This window comes from Podarcis pityusensis (assembly GCF_964106645.2).
Source record: "Podarcis pityusensis genome assembly, chromosome: 16".
Lineage (NCBI taxonomy): Eukaryota > Metazoa > Chordata > Lepidosauria > Squamata > Lacertidae > Podarcis > Podarcis pityusensis.
The window spans coordinates 13,612,803-13,632,054 of NC_138041.1; the positions used below are offsets into that span (position 1 = coordinate 13,612,803).

Here is a 19,252-nt window from a genome sequence, read left to right on the forward strand (position 1 = left end):
CTCAATTAAATTTGCAGACCGCCCTTTGCACCTCAGTTTTCAAACATTTCGGAAGTCAAACAGTCTTCTGGAACAGATTACGTTCGAAAACCAAGGTGCCACTGTATATGCTCTTATTTTGAGGGATGATTTTTTTAAAAATAAAAAAAACTAGCACTGAGAGTGACCTTGCCACTCCTTTTTTAAAAATGAGTGTTTGGGGGGAGGCACACTGCACATGCTCAGAGGCCTGAGGTTCCACGTGTTTAAAAACTTGGCAGCCCCTAAGATGTACTGTCAGCCCAGTGTGGTTTGAGAAGGCCCCAGGCGCTCCTCCTTGGACAGCTTGTGGCTGGCTCCAAATTTCAGGCCTCCTGCGGAGCAGCCTGGGGGGGGGGCTTCTTTTCCTTTCTCTCCTCCCCCACCCCAGTTTCCCAGACTGTGGCGGGTGGGGGGCACGGAGGGTCTGGAGAGAGCAAGAGACAATGGCTGGCAGTGTTGTCTGGAGAGGGTCGGACAATGGGCTACGGTGGGTGGTTCTGTAAGCTTTTGAGAATTGCTGGGGGATTTGAGGCAGCGAGGCCTGTGAGAATCTGCTGGAGTGTAAAACTGGCTCCTTGGCAGAACAGGCGTTCCCATTTTCAGGGCGCTGTTCCTGGAAGGAGGCTTCTGTTCTGACTACCACCTCCCCAGTCGATCTTGGGTTTTCTTGCAAAATGAAGCTTCTGGCCCAGTGTTCTTTTCAAAGTGTTCTTGCTCTTTCCTGAATCGAAACTTGCAGGCTCAGTTACCGTATACTCAAAAAGGCCTGCACACGCTCTCTTATTTAAAAATAATAATTGATGGGATAGCTGGCTGCAGAATGAACGAGAGTCCGCCGCCTCTCAAGGGAGTCCGTTCCACAGTCAAACAGCTCTTACTGTCAGAAAGTTCTTGCTGATATTTCCCATACAGTGGTACCTCTGAATGCAAACAGGATCCGTTCCGGAGCCCCGTTCGCATCCTGAAGCGAATGCAACCCGCATCTGCGGGTTGCGATTTGCCGCTTCCGCGCATGTGCTTGACGTCATTTTGAGCGTCTGTGCATGCGCGAGCGGTGAAACCTGGAAGTAACGCGCTCTGTTACTTCTGGGTCGCCGTGGAGTGCAACCCGAAAATGCTTATCCCGAAGCTACTTCAACCCGAGGTATGACTGTAATGGGAATCCCCTTTCTTGTAACCTGATTTGTTGGTTTGGGTCCTCCCCTCTGGAGCAGCAGAAAACAAGCTTGCTCCCATCTTCTGTGTGGCAGCACTTCAGATCACTTGAATATGGGGAAGAAGATGCTGTAGCTCAGGGACAGAGCATTTGCTTTGCATGCAGAAGGTTCTGGGTTCGATCCCCACTGCTAGTCACTGTGGACCATAATACGCTAGATGGATCAATAGCTTGACTTTCTCTCAGACCGTTTCCCTTGTTCCTAGTTTGAATAGTGCATATAAAAAAACAACAGTAAGACATGGGAATTTGTGACACAATAGGAGGCAGGGGGAGTTGCAGGTTGGGGTTTTGGTGTGTGTTTTCTTTTAACATGTTCTCTCTGATCACTTGAAAGCAACTTCTGATCACCCCAGGCGAGTTGTCTGTTTACAAGCCTGATCTAACCACTCAGGCCTTGCCCTTGCTTTGCATCTTGGCACAGATCCTGCCCTGCAGGCAAAGGCAAACTGGGGTGTGCCTGGCCTCTGAGCAAGCAGAGATTCCCCACCTACTTGTAAAACAGCATCCCTTGAAAGGGAACTCTCCAAAGCCCCAGGAGAAGGGATTTAATCGCCTCCGCCCCCATACAACTGCCATTCTCCCCCTCCTCTTGCAAAACAACATAGCCTTTGGGCTGGGTGCTGTAATGGTTTATAAAGGGCCTGTGTGTGCTCTCCAGGGATTTATTGAGGTATGCAGTAGCTGGCATTGCTAATCCGCAATGGTGGACCATAGAGTATCTGCCATGCATACCAAAAGTCCCAGGTTCAGCTGGGAGAGACTCATGTCTGAAATCCTGGAGAGCTGCTGCCAATCAGTGTGGACAATGCTGAACTAGATGGACCAATGATCTGGCTTGGCATCAGTGTTCAAAATTCGCCAGGTGCATTTTGCACCAGGCTATCGACCAAGTGAAGGTGCCAGGGTGGTGCCTTACATCTCCACCAGCTGGAGGTGCATGCCTGAGGATCCTTGGATCTGGACTGTTTACACACACTAACAACACATCCTATAGAATTCTACCAGTTATACTTCTATCTGCACAATCAGAATGAATTTCAGGAACCAAAATGCTTCGGCTGTGCAGCCTGAGCAGGAGCAGTCGCCATTAAGAAAAAGAGGTCGGATTAGGTTAATTTATATGTGGACTGGTCCTGGATCAAGAGACTTTCATTCTTTAAGTTCTCAAAATTCTTAACCTAGGCTCATGGCTGTCATCTGAACTAGCCAGATGTTTAACTGAGAAACCCATCATTTGAAAAAGAAGAGTTTAGAGCCGCCTGGCTGAAAAAAGGGCAACTAGACATTCCGCTTTGGCAACCGCAACCTTTGCCCAAGGAGCCTAACACTGCTTGGTTTAAAGCAGACTCCGTGTTCCTATTTAAAGCAGGCCTTTATTTAAAGCCACGAGGACTGGAATATTTATTTTTTAAGGGAAGAGCCGTAGCTCAGTCATAGAGTGCCTGCTTTGCATGCATAAGGTTCCATCTTTGGCGTCCACAGATAGGGCTAAGGACGTCCTTTGTCTGAAATCCTGGGAGGCTGCTGCAAATCTCATTTCTGAGCTCAATAGGCTCAGGGGTATAAGGCAGGTTCCTTTGCCCTTCCTATGGAAACGCTTCTCCATTCTGCAGTTACTTGGGTCATCCGCCGCCTCCTTCCTTCCTGCCGGTGCCAGTTTGCTTGCTGAGCTTCCTGTTTTGAGCATGATGGCTCTGCCTGCACAGTCACAATTCTTCTGAATGCTCCTTGCTGGAAACCGCAAGAGGGGAGAACGGGCTCTTGTACTCAGAGGTCCTGCTTTTGGGTTTTCCACCCCGGGCATCTGGTGGGCCACTGCAAGAACAGAATGCTGGACTCGATGGGCCACATGTCTGATCCAGCAAGCTCCTCTTTATATCATTATGTTTTGTGGGTTGTTTTCATGGTCTGGCATACTTAAAACTTTTTCTGGCTTTTCTAGCAACCTGACGACTTGTAGGTGCCAGGGCTGTTGCAGTCTTCTATTCCATTCCTGCAAACCCTTGTCTAGGGATGCTTAAGGTTCTTGTAAAGCCACATTCTTCTTGTGTTGTTGTTTTTTTTAAACCAACCTACCTGATTTGCCTTATCAGAATGATAAGAGTCAACCGGGGTTGGTTGAAGACTTAGCTGGCTTGTGTCAGTGTTAAAAAAAACTGCTGGAACAGGAGCTGCGCTAGGATGCGTTTGGGAAGGGCCACCACTCTTTTGTCTCTAACCTAACCATCTCTGGGCCAAGGAACACGGCCTGAGAATTCCCGTGTAGTTTGCTAAATGCTCACTACCGCCTGCTCTGCTTGTTCTGCAGCAGCCCATCCTACTTGCTCCTCAGCTGGTGCAGCGTGTTCCTGGGAAGGGCAATTTCTAAAAACCACCTATAATGGGTAATTAGCACAAGCCGTACACTACAGAGTGTGTCCAGGGTTCATTGCAGGCAGGCATTTACATGCAAGCGTTCTGGAAGTGAAAAGCAGCACACACACACACACACACACACACACACCCACACCCACACACCCCACTCCAATTTATTGCATGGGGCTGCAGCTCAGATACAGATATGAGATCACGGTCTTCTCCAACTGAAAGCAGGTCCTTGGCTGAGACATTAGAGGGTTAGTGCCAGTTTCATAAGAGAAAGATTCTCCCCTGACTTTTTGTCTGTTGCGTTTATATTATTTCAGAAAAGTCTCTATTTTTCTGGTTATGATAGGATTATATTGCCTTGACGTTTAATAAAATAGTTTTGATTTTTTTCTTTTTAAAGAAACAATTTTTATTTCAAGCTTTCGCTTTTGTCTTTATAATTTTTTTCTAAAAACCTCTTAAAGTCTAGAGAAAAATGAGTACTATAAGTTGTACCCTGATGTTAATCTTACTCAGAGTAAACCTACTGGAATTAATCAACGTGACCAACCTGGGCTCATTAATTTCAGTGGGTCTACTCTTAAGTAGAACTTAGCTGTCTGCCAAAAAAAGCACTTCAAACAAACCGAGCTATTTGTAAGAACCTTCAGCATATGCATTTCTCTGTAACGTTAAAATTTCAACAAAAAAAGGAGGCAGCAACATGGTACCCATGGTATTTTTGGGAGTTCAAATTCAGCATGTGCTCCTGAGGTTTCCTGGAGAGCCAGGCTGATGCTCCTCCCTCATGTTCCCTTCCAGCACTACAGATCTATGATTCTATGATTCTCTTTCTTTAGGTCTGTGTGTCTTTGCTCTATCTAGCCTTCCGAGGTACACAAAACCCCCACACAGCCGCCATGGCAAACAGAGGCCCCGCTTACGGACTCAGCAGGGAGGTTCAGAACAAGATCGACAAGCAGTATGACGACGAACTGGAGCAGATTTTAATCCAGTGGATCGTTGCCCAGTGTGGACCGGAAGTCGGGCAGCCCCAGCCAGGCAAGAAGAACTTCCAAGAGTGGCTGAAAGATGGAACGGTAAGGAGTTTGGTGTGGCTTCGTTCAGCCTAGAAGGTTTGGGGTCCCTCTGTCGTTACAAAAAGGCAATCTAAGTCATGCAGTGCCTTTAAGGAGAGGGTGCAGGTATTCATTGATGTGAGCTCCCATGGGCTAGAGCAGGCAAGCTTCAGGTTTGCCTGATCTATTCCATTTCGTACAAGATCTACTAACTGGAGCCTAGTGCTGCTGCTCAGAGCAGCGTTCGAAATTCGCCAGGCACATTTTGCATCTTAACTATTGGCCACTTGCAGCCAAGCGGTGCCAGGATGGCGTCTGACGGCTCCACCATCTGGAGGTGCCTGCCTGGGGATCCTTGGATCTTGACTGCTTTCACGACACTCGCAACATGCCCTTTAGAATTCTGCCTGATATATTTTATCTGCACACAATCGGAATGAATTTCAGGAACCGAAAGGTCGTATTGAAAAATACAACTTCCGAGCTTCCTGGCCCCAAAATGACAGCTGAACATTTCGTTTTGGCAGCAGTAACCCTGGTTTAAGGAACCATTTGGTGCCTAGCTTATTTATCCAAGTTTCTAACACTGACTCAGAGTGTTAGACCTTTGAAGCCCTAAACAGCCGCGGTCCAGTATACCTGAAGGAGCAACTCCACCCCCATCGTTCAGCCCGGACACTGAGGTCCAGCGGCGAGGGCCTTCTGGTGGTTCCCTCACTGCGAGAAGTGAGGTTACAGGGAATCGAGCAGAGGGCCTTCTCAGTGGTGGCGCCTGCCCTGTGGAACGCCCTTCCATCAGATGTCAAGGAAATAAACTACGATCTGACTTTTAGAAAACGTCTGAAGGGCAGCCCTGTTTAGGGAAGTTTTTAATGTTTGATGCTTTATCGTGTTTCTAATATCCTGTTGGGAACTGCCCAGAGTGGCTGGGGAAACCCAGCCAGATGGACATGGTATAAATAAATAAATTATTATTATTATTATTATTATTATTATTATTATTTTATTTTATTATTTTATTATATTATAACAGACTCCATTTTCTTCCTGGCCCCTAATTAGGTGTTATGCCACCTCATCAACAGCCTTTGCCCCAAGGGACAGAAGCTGGTGGCGAAGATCCAGAGTTCTAGTATGGCTTTCAAGCAGATGGAGCAGATTTCTCAGTTCCTGCGTGCAGCCGAGCAGTATGGCATCCAGGCCACAGACATATTCCAGACGGTGGACCTCTGGGAAGGTACAAAGTATTTGCAGCGGAGGGCAGGGAGAAGGAGGGAGGGCAGAGGGAGCATCTCTGAGGGGAAACCACGTGTGATCTAAGGCAGGTGTGGGGAGCCCATAGGCCACCTCACCTGGCTCCCAGCCTCCCCAAGCCTAGCCTTGCCCAACTCCTCCCTGACTGCAGTTAGGGTTGAAGGCTGTCCCTCAAAGCCTGCCTGCTATGGGGCGGCAGTCTTCCAGAAGAGCGCATCAGGGCTCTGCAGTGTTAATGCTCCCTCCCACAGCTGCAGTCTCCAGGAAAGTCTCCCCATTCCCTCTTGGCAATTAGGGATGGAAAGGAAAAGAAACCTAGATTGCTTTTTTCAGCAAGTAAAGGGCAGGCATGAAGTCGCCGCACCACTTTGACTTGGGGGGCTGGCATTCTGCTGGGAAATGACATTTCTGATTTGAGCTGGTATCTGGATCATTGAATTCTCCATTTCTAAAGGGTTGAGGGCAGAAAAACAGGAGCAAGGCCAAGGAAGTGTCTCTTTTGGCACAACTTTTAAAAACAACGCAGATCTCTGCCAAATCTTTTTTTATTTTTTATGATATTTTATTAAAGTTTCACAAAGAAAGAATCACATCAACAAAAAAGAAAAATTCAAGAATAAAAAGAAAAATACACAATGCAAAATACAAAATACAAAAAAAAAGAAAAAACAGTTAAAAACAATTCCCTCTTTTCATCACTACTTTTACATTTACTTGTTTCCCGGACCTCCTCATACCTCCCTCTTTTGTATTCCAATTCAGTTTGTTAGTCCAGCAATTTCTTTCCCTCCTTTTTAATCCCAATCCTTAATCTTAATATATTATAATATTAAATTTTTACCTATTAAAAACCAATTTTTCCATTCTTTTAACCTTTTTAATCCTAATCCTTAATCTTGATATATTTATAACTTTGGCAGAAGTAACCGATTCTGTTCTGACCGATTTGGCAGAGATCCAAAATAAATAAATAGATCTCTGCCAAATCGGTCCACTTTATAAAATAAGCTCCTGGCCGTTTGGAGAAGTTAAGATCAGAGCTTCCATTTTTGCCTAACCTGCATTGCGGGATGAGGGTGGATTCTTAATGGCCTGTTTGGTGTTTGGTAGAGTGCTTTTACTTAGCAACATTTCTATCTCACCTTTCCTCCAAGGAGCTCAAGGTTGTGTAGATTGCCCCCCCCCCCTCCATTTTATCCTCACAACAACGCTGTGAGGTGGGCTGTGAGACTAAGAGGTCTCCCAGTGAACTTCTTTGCTAAGTGGGGATTTGAAGCCAGGTCTGCCTAGTCCAAAACTCTAGCCACTACATTACACTGCCTCTTGCTTTAGGTAAAGGTAAAGGGACCCCTGACCATTAGGTCCAGTCGTGACCGACTCTGGGGTTGCCGTGCTCATCTCGCTTTATTGGCCAAGGGAGCCGGCATGCAGCTTCCGGGTCATGTGGCCAGCATGACTAAGCCGCTTCTGGCGAACCAGAGCAGCGCACAGAAACGCCGTTTGCCTTCCCGCCAGAGCGGTACTTATTTATCTACTTGCACTTTGACGTGCTTTCGAACTGCTAGGTTGGCAGGAGCAGGAACCAAGCAACGGGAGCTCATCCCGTCACGGGGATTTGAACCGCCGACCTTCTGATCGGCAAGTCCTAGGCTCCGTGGTTTAACCCACAGCGCCACCCACGTCCCAGACTCTTTCTTTACCCAGGATTAATTCCCAGCCATCTCCAATCAAAGGGGCCTTGGGTAGAAAGTAGTGTGGAAAAACTCCCCCTGCCCTAGAGAGCTGCTGCCAGTCTGTGCTGAGCAGACTGCGCTGGACTTGGTGGTTTCACCCTTCTTGCAAAGCAGCTTTTCGTGTAACTGTTGCTGCTTCCTGGTGATGGTGAGCCAAAACAGGAAAAAATTATGGGGAAACGATGCAAGATCGCCTTGCCTAACTTGTAAAAGGGGGTGGCCTTTTGCAGTCCTTGGCCTCAGCACTTTAGGGTCTCTGCCAGACTGTAAAAGAGCACAGTGCTCCTGCTTGATCTTGAGAATGGTGTTAAGGTTGGACATGGTGCATATATTTGATCAACTTCTGAATTCTTCCAACCCACAGCTAAACACATGGCCAGCGTGCAGAGAACCTTGATGAACCTGGGAGGCTTGGCGGTCTCTAAAGGAGACGGCCTCTTCGTTGGGGACCCCAACTGGTTTCCTAAGTAAGTGCTGTGGCAAGAGGGTGTGTGTGTGTGTGTGTGTGTGTGTGTGTGTGTGTACTAACTCCATATTGGGTTCAAATTTGTAAGGCATGGAATAAGGGAAGAAAATCACTGTTCACCGTAGGGTTGTTCTGTAACAATCCCAGAAGTAGTTGCATTATAATGCTTCCAAAAAGCACTCTGTAACATTACAGTGGTACCTTGGTTGTTGAAGTTAATCCATTCCAGGAGTCCATTTGACTCCCGAAAACCAAGGCGTGGCTTCCGATTGGCTGCAGGAGCTTCCTGCACTCAATCAGAAGCCGCGTCGGACGTTCGGCTTCCAAAAAACATTCACAAACCGGAACACTTACTTCCAGGTTTGTGGCATTTGGGAGCCAATTTGTTCGGGATCCAAGCCATTCGACAACCAAGGTACCACTGTATTCAGTCATCACTGGGACAACCTTGTTGGGTAAGCCAGTATTATTCCCATTTAGCTACTGTGAGAAGAGGAAGGTTGAGTGACAATGGCAGGAGATGAGAGGCTGCTGCTGCACATTAAAAACATTTTAAAACTTCCCAATACATAACGTCATTTATCCATTGCACTTCAGCTGGCGGCTCGGAGTCTGCTGCTGCACAGGTGATGACCTTGTGGTGCTCTAGACCACAGCATATCTGGCCCTATGCCTTCCAGATTTAACTCCTAGCTCCCAGCCTCTGTGGCGAATGATTGGGTATGATGGGATTTGCAGAGAGCACCACATTGGCCATCCCTGCTCTGGATATTGTTGGACTCAGCCAGCATGGCCAGTGGTAGGGGATGCTGGGAGGTACAGACCAGAAACATCGGGGGTGGGGGACGGTCTGACAGGTCAGATTTCCCCCCTCCCCAGGCACACGCTGCAATGCTGGATCACAACCAAATTTGGACGGTGGGGGATTACAGGGGTGTGTTTTAACTATTATCAATTTTCATATGCTATTGAATAACCATAAAACACCTGGTAGCCAAGAATGAAATTGCTCCATAATGAAAGTCTCAGGCAAAACCACTATTTTACAAGAAAATTAGGTCCTATGATACAGCCTTTTGTCTTCCTTGAGGACCTAGTGAGGAGAGGAATGTAGATATTACTGTAATGTCACCTTTTCAGTTTCTGTAAGCTTCGCTTACAGAAAAATTACAAATAAACAATTCAGGGTAAAAGCAGCGTAAAAACAAAAGTCGGAATGGACTTTCCAAATGGTCATAAAACTGTGTTAAGTTTCTTGAGCGGAAAGGTCTGGAGAAAACAGTTGCATGTTTTTGAAATCTGGTGCTCAAAAAAATGTTGCTGGAAGAAAGCCCACTGGGGTTCAGTCCTCTGGATCTGCAGGGAGGGAGACCTGAGAGAGACTCCCGTATCCAACTCCAGAGAGACTAATGGTCTGATTCAGCGTAAAGCAGCTTCATATGTGATTGGATGGTGCTTTAGCTATCTAGTTCCTCTAAGCCACGGTTTCCCAAACTTGGGTCTCCTGCTGTTTCTGGACTACAATTCCCATCATCCATGAACACTTGTCCTGCTAACTAGGAATGATGGGACTTGTAGTCCCAAAGCGGATGGAGACCCAAATTTGGGAAACCCTGTTCTAAGCTGAACAAAGACAAGCAATATGAATGGACCGAGTTATAATCTTTTAGGATATCCTTTTAAAAAAACAAACCTCCTAGGCTATGTCCTCTGCAATGATGTGTGTGCTTGTTTCTTTCTACCCCTCACTTCCTGCCTTCCCCCTTCCCCCCCCCGACAGGAAGTCCCAGGAGAACCGCCGTGCCTTCCCAGAGGACAAGCTCAAGGAAGGGCAGAGCGTCATCGGTCTGCAGATGGGCACCAACCGGGGAGCCTCGCAAGCGGGCATGACGGGCTACGGCATGCCACGCCAGATCCTTTGAGCCGGGCTGCCCCACCAAGCGATGGCTCCTTGCTTCCCGACACCTCATATCCCCAAGAATATCTCTCTCTGTCTCTCTCCAAATTGTGCTACCACGAGAAGCCTTAAAGGCAGACCAGGAGGAGAGGGGCCTTCTGGTGCCCACTTTCCCCCTGTGCCAGCCCTGGTCTGTAACCTCCTCTCTTTTTTACTGCCCCCCTTTTTTTACCCATATTTTTCCTCTTAAGCACACACGACTGGAGTGAGTACACTTTCTTTCCTTCTCCCTGCCTACTCTTGATCTCATTTCTCAAGAGCTCTTCAACACCCCTCCGGGGGGGCGTGTTCTCCATACAACACCTCCCCTCTTCCCCTCCCCCCCAATATAATGCTGGGGCCAACCAACCACTCATCTGAAGAATACAGGGACCAAAAAAAAAAAAAAGGTGTGTGTCTCCTTTTTCTCCCCACCACCCGTCATAATGTCAATGTGGTTTTTCTAGTGGCCAAATGCCCCTCCTACTGCAACATTTTATTATTATTATTAAACTCACTATTCACATTCCAGAATCTGGCCCCTTAAACCCTGCTTTCCTTTTACACTTATCTGGACCAAAAAAAAGTAAATAAATGCCCGTTTCTTTTTTGGACACTGTTTTTGGCAGTGTTAACTCAGCAACTTGCCAGCAAAGCAGTCCTGGATAATATCGAGAATCTCAGCACTCTGCACTGCAGTGTCTTTTTTTTTCTGCACGCCTGTGAGGGGAGCAGGGCAGCTAACCTCTTCCTGTGGTGTCTACCTGGCAAAGAACACTCACACCCGCAGGGTAGGAGGATCTCTTTGGCTGGCACAACCTCCAGAGATCACAAGGTGATCCTTCCTGGTGCTGGGTTCAGATTCTCTACAACCACATTCCTAGGTAGCTGTTTCATTTGGGGTGCTTTTAAGGGGGCAAAGGGGGGATTTTTAACTTTTCAGCCAGTCTCTCCCCACCCTGGAAATCCTCTGATTTGTCTTGCAGTGGAAAACCTCATTCTCTGCTGCTAATTCCTACCCATTTGGGTGCTCCTGCTTGCCTGCCAGGCTTTCTTTCTTTCTTTTTTTACTTCAGGTGGGGGGGGGGCCTGGTCAGAGCTGTCTTGCCATTCCAAATTTGCCTCTTCTCCAGGGCAAAAAGGCACAGGGCTGAGTCTGAACTCTTAAAACTGTGTGGCATTCTTAACTGTGGAATGTACTCTGCCTCAAGATCACTGATAAGGAATAAACATTGCTCAGTCCTTTGTTTATAACCCCTGCGTATTTCTTATCTGGGTTGGGATGGGTGGAAAGGGCGGGGCGTTTTGTTTTGTTTCTTGAGGGGGTAGAGCTTTTTAGCAAGCACAACTGGATCAGGAAGACCCGGCTGTCAAAAAGCCTCTCTACTTGTACTGCAGCCCGACAGCTGCTGGCCTGGGCTTCAAAGCATGACACACGCTTCTCTGCAAGCCCCGATGATCCCGTGATGTGCTAGGTCTTGCAAAAGAGCCGCACATGGACCTTTGCAGCTATCCATTTCCAGGTTCTGCTGATGGGCCGCTTGGCAGTGCCTGAAAACCCATTTGTAGCCCAGCCGTGTCTCCATCTGCCCCACACCTAAGATCTTGTACACAGGTGAGCAGGTGGCTGCTTGACCAAAGCAGTCTCATGGGTCAAAATGGGGGTGCCTGACAGGACTGATTAGGCTTGTGGGGCCACAGGCTCCCCACAGCTGCTTTAGTCCATCTCTAGGGCCTTTTGTCCTGTTCCCCACCTGGTTATAAAACGGGAGCAGAACATGAAAAGCAATGCAAGGGAGATCTTCAGGTTCAAAGACATGATGTGTTTTGGGAGGGGCTGTGGTACCAGGTTGGACAATGCCATGGATTTTTAAACTAGGCTGTGCAGAAAAGAAGTATTCGTAGTCTGCACCTCACCACTCCTGCCCACCCCCAGCGGATCTTGAGAAATTCTGCCCGAGTGGACCCAAGCAGCAGCCAGGGCAGGATTCCAGCTTCTGGGCTGTTCCAAGAAAATGTCCTCCTCAACCAGGAACCAGAGGTTAATTTCTGTTAGCATAACTCCGGCCGCTGTTTCCTTGGCAACAGAGATCTTTTGTTGTCAAGCGGGCTCTCCTCTCTGCCAAAAGTCCAAGGAGAAATCGCCGCTTGTTTCATGCCAAACTTTTTGTCCACAGGGCAAACCTTTTCCACCCAAGTGTGTCTTTATCATGGAAACTTGCCTGCCCCACAAAGAGGGTTCTGGGTAATGTTCTGAGGTGCACACCTCTGGTTCTCGTGAAGCCCAAACTGGGACCGTTTTGCCAGGGAGTGTACAGCGCAAGGGCGCACAGAGGTTTCCTACATTACGTGGGAATCCTGTTTCTTCCCAAGGAAGCTTATCTGCCACTTATTAGCCTTATCGTTGAGAAAGCGACGCCTAGGGTGCCTCGCTAAAGTTAGAAGCGGGACCTGCCGCAGTGTTGCGAGGTGTAGCCTTCCTGTTTACTGTCTGAGTCAGCCATGCGTTTCTCCATAACAGCCCACGCCGACTCCTTCCTAATTTTCCATTCTCCCCACCCAAAAGCCAGCAGCATTTTGTTTCCTCCACGGAGCATGCTCAGCCCTCGTTAAATGCAGGTAACATTAAGTTCCGGTAACAAGTCAACAGCTTTTGTCCCAGACACAGGAGCCAACTCCTAAACTGAGGTCTATTTGCCACCTGCCCAATAAAATATTTGAGGGCAGCAGGGGACCCCCAAAGTCGATGGACATTGCTATTCAAATGGTGTGCTTTGAGGGTGGGGCTTACCTGTCCCCCGTCCCCCATATTATATTCAAGTTGGCACCCCTGGTCCCCGAAGATGAGGTTGAAAATGCCTTTTTTGTGGGAGTTCACACAATGTAAGTCTACTTTTGAGTATAACTTGGTTGGATGCAAACTGCAGTTTTAGCAGTCAGTCTCTCTTCCCAGGGAACTCTGGGAATTGTAGCTTGGTGCGGAGAATAGGGGGTCTCCTAACATCACTTGGCACCTTTACAAACCACAGTTCCCAGGCTTCTTTGCGGAGAAGCCATGACAAAGTGACGCAATAATGCTTTAAATGCAAGGTGCAGATCGGGCCAAAAATTTGGCTGCCACTATGCCTTCTCTGGGACGCGGGTGGTGCTGTGGGTTAAACCAGAGCCTAGGACTTGCTGATCAGAAGGTCAGCGGTTCGAATCCCCGTGACAGTGAGCTCCCGTTGCTCGGTCCCTGCTCCTGCCAACCTAGCAGTTCGAAAGCACGTCAAAGTGTAAGTAGATAAATAGGTACCGCTTCAGCGGGAAGGTAAACGGCGTTTCCGTGCGCTGCTCTGGTTCGCCAGAAGCGGCTTAGTCATGCTGGCCACGTGGCCTGGAAGCTGTACGCAGGCTCCCTCGGCCAATAAAGTGAGATGAGCACCGCAACCCCAGAGTCTGTCACGACTGGACCTAATGGTCAGGGGTACCTTTACCTTTATGCCTTCTCTACATGGAATGGGGGGGGGGGCACCACCTTGTCCTTTGCCAAATTGTTTAGAGCCAGTCCTGAAGGGGAGAAAAAGAACTGTTTTGTGGGGGGTGGAAGCAGCTCCTAGCAATTCCAAGTGGAGCATTATGCTTACGCCCGCCTGACACTTGTGCTACCTCCACGTTGTCGTGTGTGTGTGTGTGTCTGCCCCCAAAGGGTGTGTCGGTATTTGCTCTTAGTCTGTGTATACGTGTGTGTGTCAGCTGGGCTGGGCCTCTGTACTTGCAGCGAGACCCAGGCTCCCTATGTTTAAATGTGGGGCGTACACCCTTATTTCTGTCGTCTTCCATGCATTCCAAAGAGACTGTTGCATCCTGGGCCCTAGTCCTCAGCCCAAGTTTCAGCCGTTGAACCAATGGCACAGTCAGGTAATTTTTAGACTTAGGGACTGGAGGTGGAGGAGAAATTCAACTCTGTCTGCATTTAAAGAGCCACTGTGGTGTGGTGGTTAGTGTGTCAGACGAGGACCCAGGAGACATCGGTTCAAATCCCCACTGGGCCATGAAACTCATGGGGTGACCTGGGGCCAGTGCCCTCTCAGCCTAACCTAACTCTCAGGGTTGTTTGAGGAGGGGAAGAACTATGTATGCCACCTTAAGCTCCTCAGATAAAAAGGTGGGATATTATGCCATTAGGGACGTGGGTGGCACTGTGGGTTAAACCAACAGAGCCTAGGACTTGCCGATCAGAAGGTCAGCGGTTCAAATCCCCGCAACGGGGTGAGCTCCTGTTGCTTGGTCCCTGCTCCTGCCAACCTAGCAGTTCGAAAGCACGTCAAAGTGCAAGTAGATAAATAGGTACCGCTCCGGCGGGAAGGTAAACGGCGTTTCTGTGCACTGCTCTGGTTCGCCAGAAGCGGCTTAGTCATGCTGGCCACCTGACCCGAAAAACTGTCTGCAGACAAACGTTGGCTCCCTCGGCCAGTAAAGCAAAATGAGTGTCACAACCCCAGAGATGTTCGCGACTGGACTTAACTGTCAGGGGTCCCTTTAGCTAAATGCCATTAAGAAGCAATAATAATAACAGCAAACTTAATTAATTCACACGTTCCAAAACAATAAGTGAACCAAAGCACAGCTATGCTTCAAAATTTGCACTTTTCTGAATTTTGCAATGCAGTTCTCCCAAGTACTGTGTACAAAAATGTACCTGCTGTGTTAAGTTGCGCATATAAATACAAAGATCAATGGAAACAATGGGCACAATACATTCAGTAGGGCAAAATTGCATACATTAAGCCTGAAACTTACATGGGAGTTACATTCTAGGGATTGATCCTAAAGCCAAAACTGCATATAAGTAAAAACATTTACGGTATATATATGCCAAGTGTGTGAAGCTAAATGTGCACAAGTTAAATGCAGATGTAAGTTGTGGGCTTGCTGTATGTGCATATTAGGATAAATTATTATAATTCCATTTATTACCCTCTCTTCACCAGCAGGTCCCAGGGCAGGTTATAGCAATTCAAGTATTAAAACCAGATAAAATAAAGTTGCAGCCACAGGAATAGGGTGGGTCCTGGAAATTAACACCGAGGGCCATATTTCCTTCTGGGCCACATTCCAGTGGCAGGCAGAGCCAGAGGCAAAAGTGGGCAAATGAAAATGAATGTAAATTTTACAAGCCAACTTGAAAGCCTTGTTATTGCCTCATCCGCATGCAAAGGCGAGGTCTGTCATTTCTTCTGCTGCCCAGGCACATGACGTCATTGCTCCTGCCCTGGGGCGGGGGAGTGCTGTACCCATACTCCTCTTCCGCTGCCCCAAGGTGTTGGGTAGGTGAAGAAAAACCTTTCGCATAATCTGATACTTCTAGCTCATGGTTAGAGAACATCTGGGCCTCTAGATCAGGGTTTCCCAAACTCGGGTCTCCAGCTGTTTTAGGACTACAACTCCCATCATCCCTGGCTAGCAGGACAAGTGGTCAGGGATGATGGGAATTGTAGTCCAAAAAAACAACAACAGCTGGTTTGGGAAACCCTGCTCTAGATGTTGCTGGATTTCTTCTGCCTCCTATCAGCCCCAGCCAGCATGGCAAATGGTCTCTCACTGAGCTGTAGTCTCTGCCCAGCTTCTCATTCCTGCAGCGCTTGGCACCGAAGGCAGTTGTTAAGAGTTTGTGGGTGCTTTGACTCTCCTGAATTCCTGGGTCTGATGAGTTTTGAAGTTAAATCAGTGCTTGGAGTATTGGAATGGGGCTGCCAGACGCTGGATTTAGCAAAGTGCTGAAATACAGGCTAGACCAGTTCTTCTGTGATCAGGAAATCATCTGGGAGAAGACCATTAAAAGAGGAGAAAAGCCATTAAGAAGGTATAGGCTGTACCAAACAGCAAGCAGGTGGCGTCCCTCCTTCTACTGAGAGATAGTTAGCAGAGAAAAATCAGTTTTGAGTTTAGGATTGCAATGGGGATGATATGACCTGGGGAAAAAGAGGTTGCAGTTTGTTAAATGCGGCAAGCTGCTGAGGGGCGTCCGAGCACAATGTGGGCTGACAGTTGGAATTAGAGGCTGCAGGTAGAGGATAAATGGAACCCTCTTGGAGCGTAATGCTGGGAGACCATCCATCGTAGACTGAGGTTGTACTAAGTCTAAAGAAATCATATGTCATAAAGACACCACAGACTCCGCTGTGCCTCAATGCCCAAAGGTAAATACAGGCCCTGGATAAGTGCCTGGAACTTCCTGGAATCTCACAATCTTCTTTTGGGGTGTAAGCTGCCTTACACTGAGTCCGACTGCCGTTCTTCCGTCTTGCTCTGTACTGCTTGTACACCAGGTTTGCTCAAACCTGTTGACCCCAGTTCCAATTCTTAGGAATGCAAATGAAATATGAATATGTCATCAACATTTGATCCATTATTAGGAAGCATAAAATAAAAAATAAAGAAGGCTTACAAGTGAAAATAATTATGATATCATGCAGAGGTTCTGCAATGGCAAGGGAGGTGCACTCTGTACATGTCCATGCTCTTTATTTTTGAGGATCATAGTTCCAAATTAAAAATTTCACACTATATCCCATAAATCTATTTTCCACCCCTAGGCCCTTTTCGACCCCCAGGTTTTTATTCAGCCACCTGCTCCCAGTCCCACTGATACCAGGGGGTTGATATAAACCACTTCCTCCATTCAGCCAGGGACCATCTAATTCAGTACTGTCTACACAGGCTGGCAGAGGTTTTCCAGGCTGAGGCTTTTCTCCAGCCCTATCTAGGGACGTTGCCAGGGATTGAGCCCGGAACCGTCTGCATGCAAAGCAGATGCTTCGTTGTTGAGCCAAAGGAAGGGTGAGAGTACCACTGAGCATGTGCGGTGAGCTTTTTCCTCACCTCACCCCTCACTCCTGGCATTCGGGGGGGGGGGCAGTGTTGTCATCCTGCTGGAGGATGTTGCTTTAGCCTCTGTGTTTTCCCCTCTCTCTGTCAAGTACATCAAAGGAAACGCTCGTTAGCTTAATGGAGAATCCAGCAGCCCAGTGGCTCGAGGCCAAGATGGCTGTCACACACCACCAGAAAAGGAGATTGGCAGGGGAGCCAGTGCAAAATGAGTCACTTCCCGCCATTTGTATAGTGGAAAATCACAAGGCAGCGGGGAGGGGGGATATGATGGGGGGGCGGGATGAGAAAGAGGGGCTGCTTTGCTGAGAAAACGCTGCATTGCTGGAAAAGTGTGAGAAATTGGACATGCTGGCTAAATTTCACTTGCTTGTGGTATTCTCAGGGCAAGTGGAAGGAAGGGGGAATATGAGGTGGACTTTTTAGAAACTGCCCAGTCAGAACCTCAGAGCATTTTCCTCCCAGTTTCTCACTAGGCTAGAGCCTAGTCTGGATTTGTTATGATTTAACCCAAGTTTTGTTTTGTTTTTAGAAGAGAGGTTATGAAAAGCTTTGCTTTTTTGGGGGGTGGGGAAACCCAAGGGCCACATTCCTTTCTGAGTGATCTTCTGGGAGCCACATGGTAGGCGGAGCCAGAGGCTAAAATGGGCAGAGCAATGGATGCAGATTTTATGCTTGTGCATAGACAAACTTCTACAGACACTCAAGCACCCCTCTCTACCATCCAACTTAGCAAGCACAAGACATTAATCAGCATTCAAGTCCACATTCAGGACAGGCAAAAAAATTAAGGTGCAAAACAGGGCTGAAGGGGTGGTCTGGGGAGAGTTTTGAGGGCCAGAAAGAGAGGACTGGAGGTCCATATTCGGCCCCCAGGCCTGAGGTTCCCTACCTCTGGTTTGTATCTCTTAACTGTACTGCAATCTCATACTTCCTCAAGTGGCAGGAGGTTCCAGTGGCAAGATACGGAGCACTTTCCTTTGAAAGGAGAGTCTGTCCACTAGTACTTTGTGATTTGGTTTCTTCTTGCAAAACCTGCCTCTTTGTTTTAGGCCTGCTGACCAGTTGAAAGGGTGTGCTTGTTCACACAGCTGATCACCTGCGTTTGGAGCATTTGACTGGCAGCTCCTTCTTATCCCTGTTGACCTGGCAACTTTCCCTTTTCTGTTCCAGTGCCAAAAGAACGCCCTTCAGCCCAGAAAGAAAACAAGAAGCTGAGCTTTCAGCCACCCTCGAAGCAGGCTCTTGAGCGGGACTTGGCTTGCTGTCCCAAGCAGCTGTAAAATATCTGGCCAAACTGTGACAAGCTGACATGAAAGTTGTTTTTCCACTTTTTATTTGGGATCTCCATTGCGGCTATGAAAGAGCAAATTTAACCCACCCAGTTGCTAAAGCAGCCTAAAACTTGGTGCCCTCCAGATGTTCAGGACTAAAACTCCCATCAGCTCCAACCAGCATGATGGGAGTTGTAGTCTGAAACGCTTAGTGAAGGCTGTGCCAACGAGAAAGAACTGGCACTTCGCCTTTCTAGATAACTCCCTCTGATGCAATGACGTGTCCCTCTTAAGGCTAGCACTGCAAAAGAAGGCTGCAACAACTTGATGACAAAAAGCACTCTGCACATGTTCTATGATGCTCTTTTGTCTTGTGGGTACATGCTCCCACAGACTGAGCCTTGGAACTCTGGACAAAGATTCTAGGGTTCACGTTAATCCACACACACCTCAAAAACCCCAACCTCTGCATGACTTTTATTCTCCCTCATCCCCCACCCCCGAAGGGGAAATGGTTTCCTTGGTGGGGAGGAATTTGCCGCGGATGCTTCCTTCAGCTCCTGGGGAACGGCAGCTGTGAGCCACTGCTGTGAGAACCCAAGAGGAATGTGGCAGGCAGCTGTGCCAGACAAGGCTGCTATGGTTTCATAATCTCTCAACTATCCTTTGCGCTCAATTGTGTTGTTGCCGTAGCTAGAGAGTTGCACCCCCTCTCACATCTGATTTCTTTCCTAACCGCTCCTTGCAGCTTCACAATGGAGAGGCCTGACCCTAGGAGGGCGGGAAGCAGGGAAGCTGGTGGTGGCATAACTGATTTGTTTGGCAGGGCTCCCAAAAACAGTGTTCAGTAGTAGCAGGCCAGGGGGGCTACCTCTGTCTAGATTTTGTGGCGGATTCAGCCAGCAGCCTCTCCCTCTCCTGGCTAGCTGGGCACTGTGCCACGCATATAGCAATGGTCAGGACTGTGGCAAGAACAAGCTGGGCCGTACGTTTTTAAAAAAATGATGTAAAAAATAAACTTTCTGTGACCTCATTGAACTCTCAATTGAAGTCG

The 19,252-nt window shown here is 48.0% G+C and overlaps 1 protein-coding gene across 1 annotated transcript in view; it reads left to right on the plus strand.

The window, feature by feature from the left end:
* TAGLN2 (transgelin 2) overlaps positions 1-11,308 on the plus strand; it is a 29,115-nt gene extending 17,807 nt beyond the window's left edge. Inside the window, exons 2-5 of the mRNA XM_080985561.1 lie at positions 4,447-4,686; positions 5,728-5,902; positions 8,017-8,119; positions 9,899-11,308. Coding sequence (XP_080841687.1) covers positions 4,507-4,686; positions 5,728-5,902; positions 8,017-8,119; positions 9,899-10,040 — 600 coding nt within the window. The 5' untranslated portion in view covers positions 4,447-4,506 and the 3' untranslated portion in view covers positions 10,041-11,308. The remainder of the gene's footprint in view (positions 1-4,446; positions 4,687-5,727; positions 5,903-8,016; positions 8,120-9,898) is intronic.
* The last annotated feature ends 7,944 nt before the right edge of the window (positions 11,309-19,252 follow it).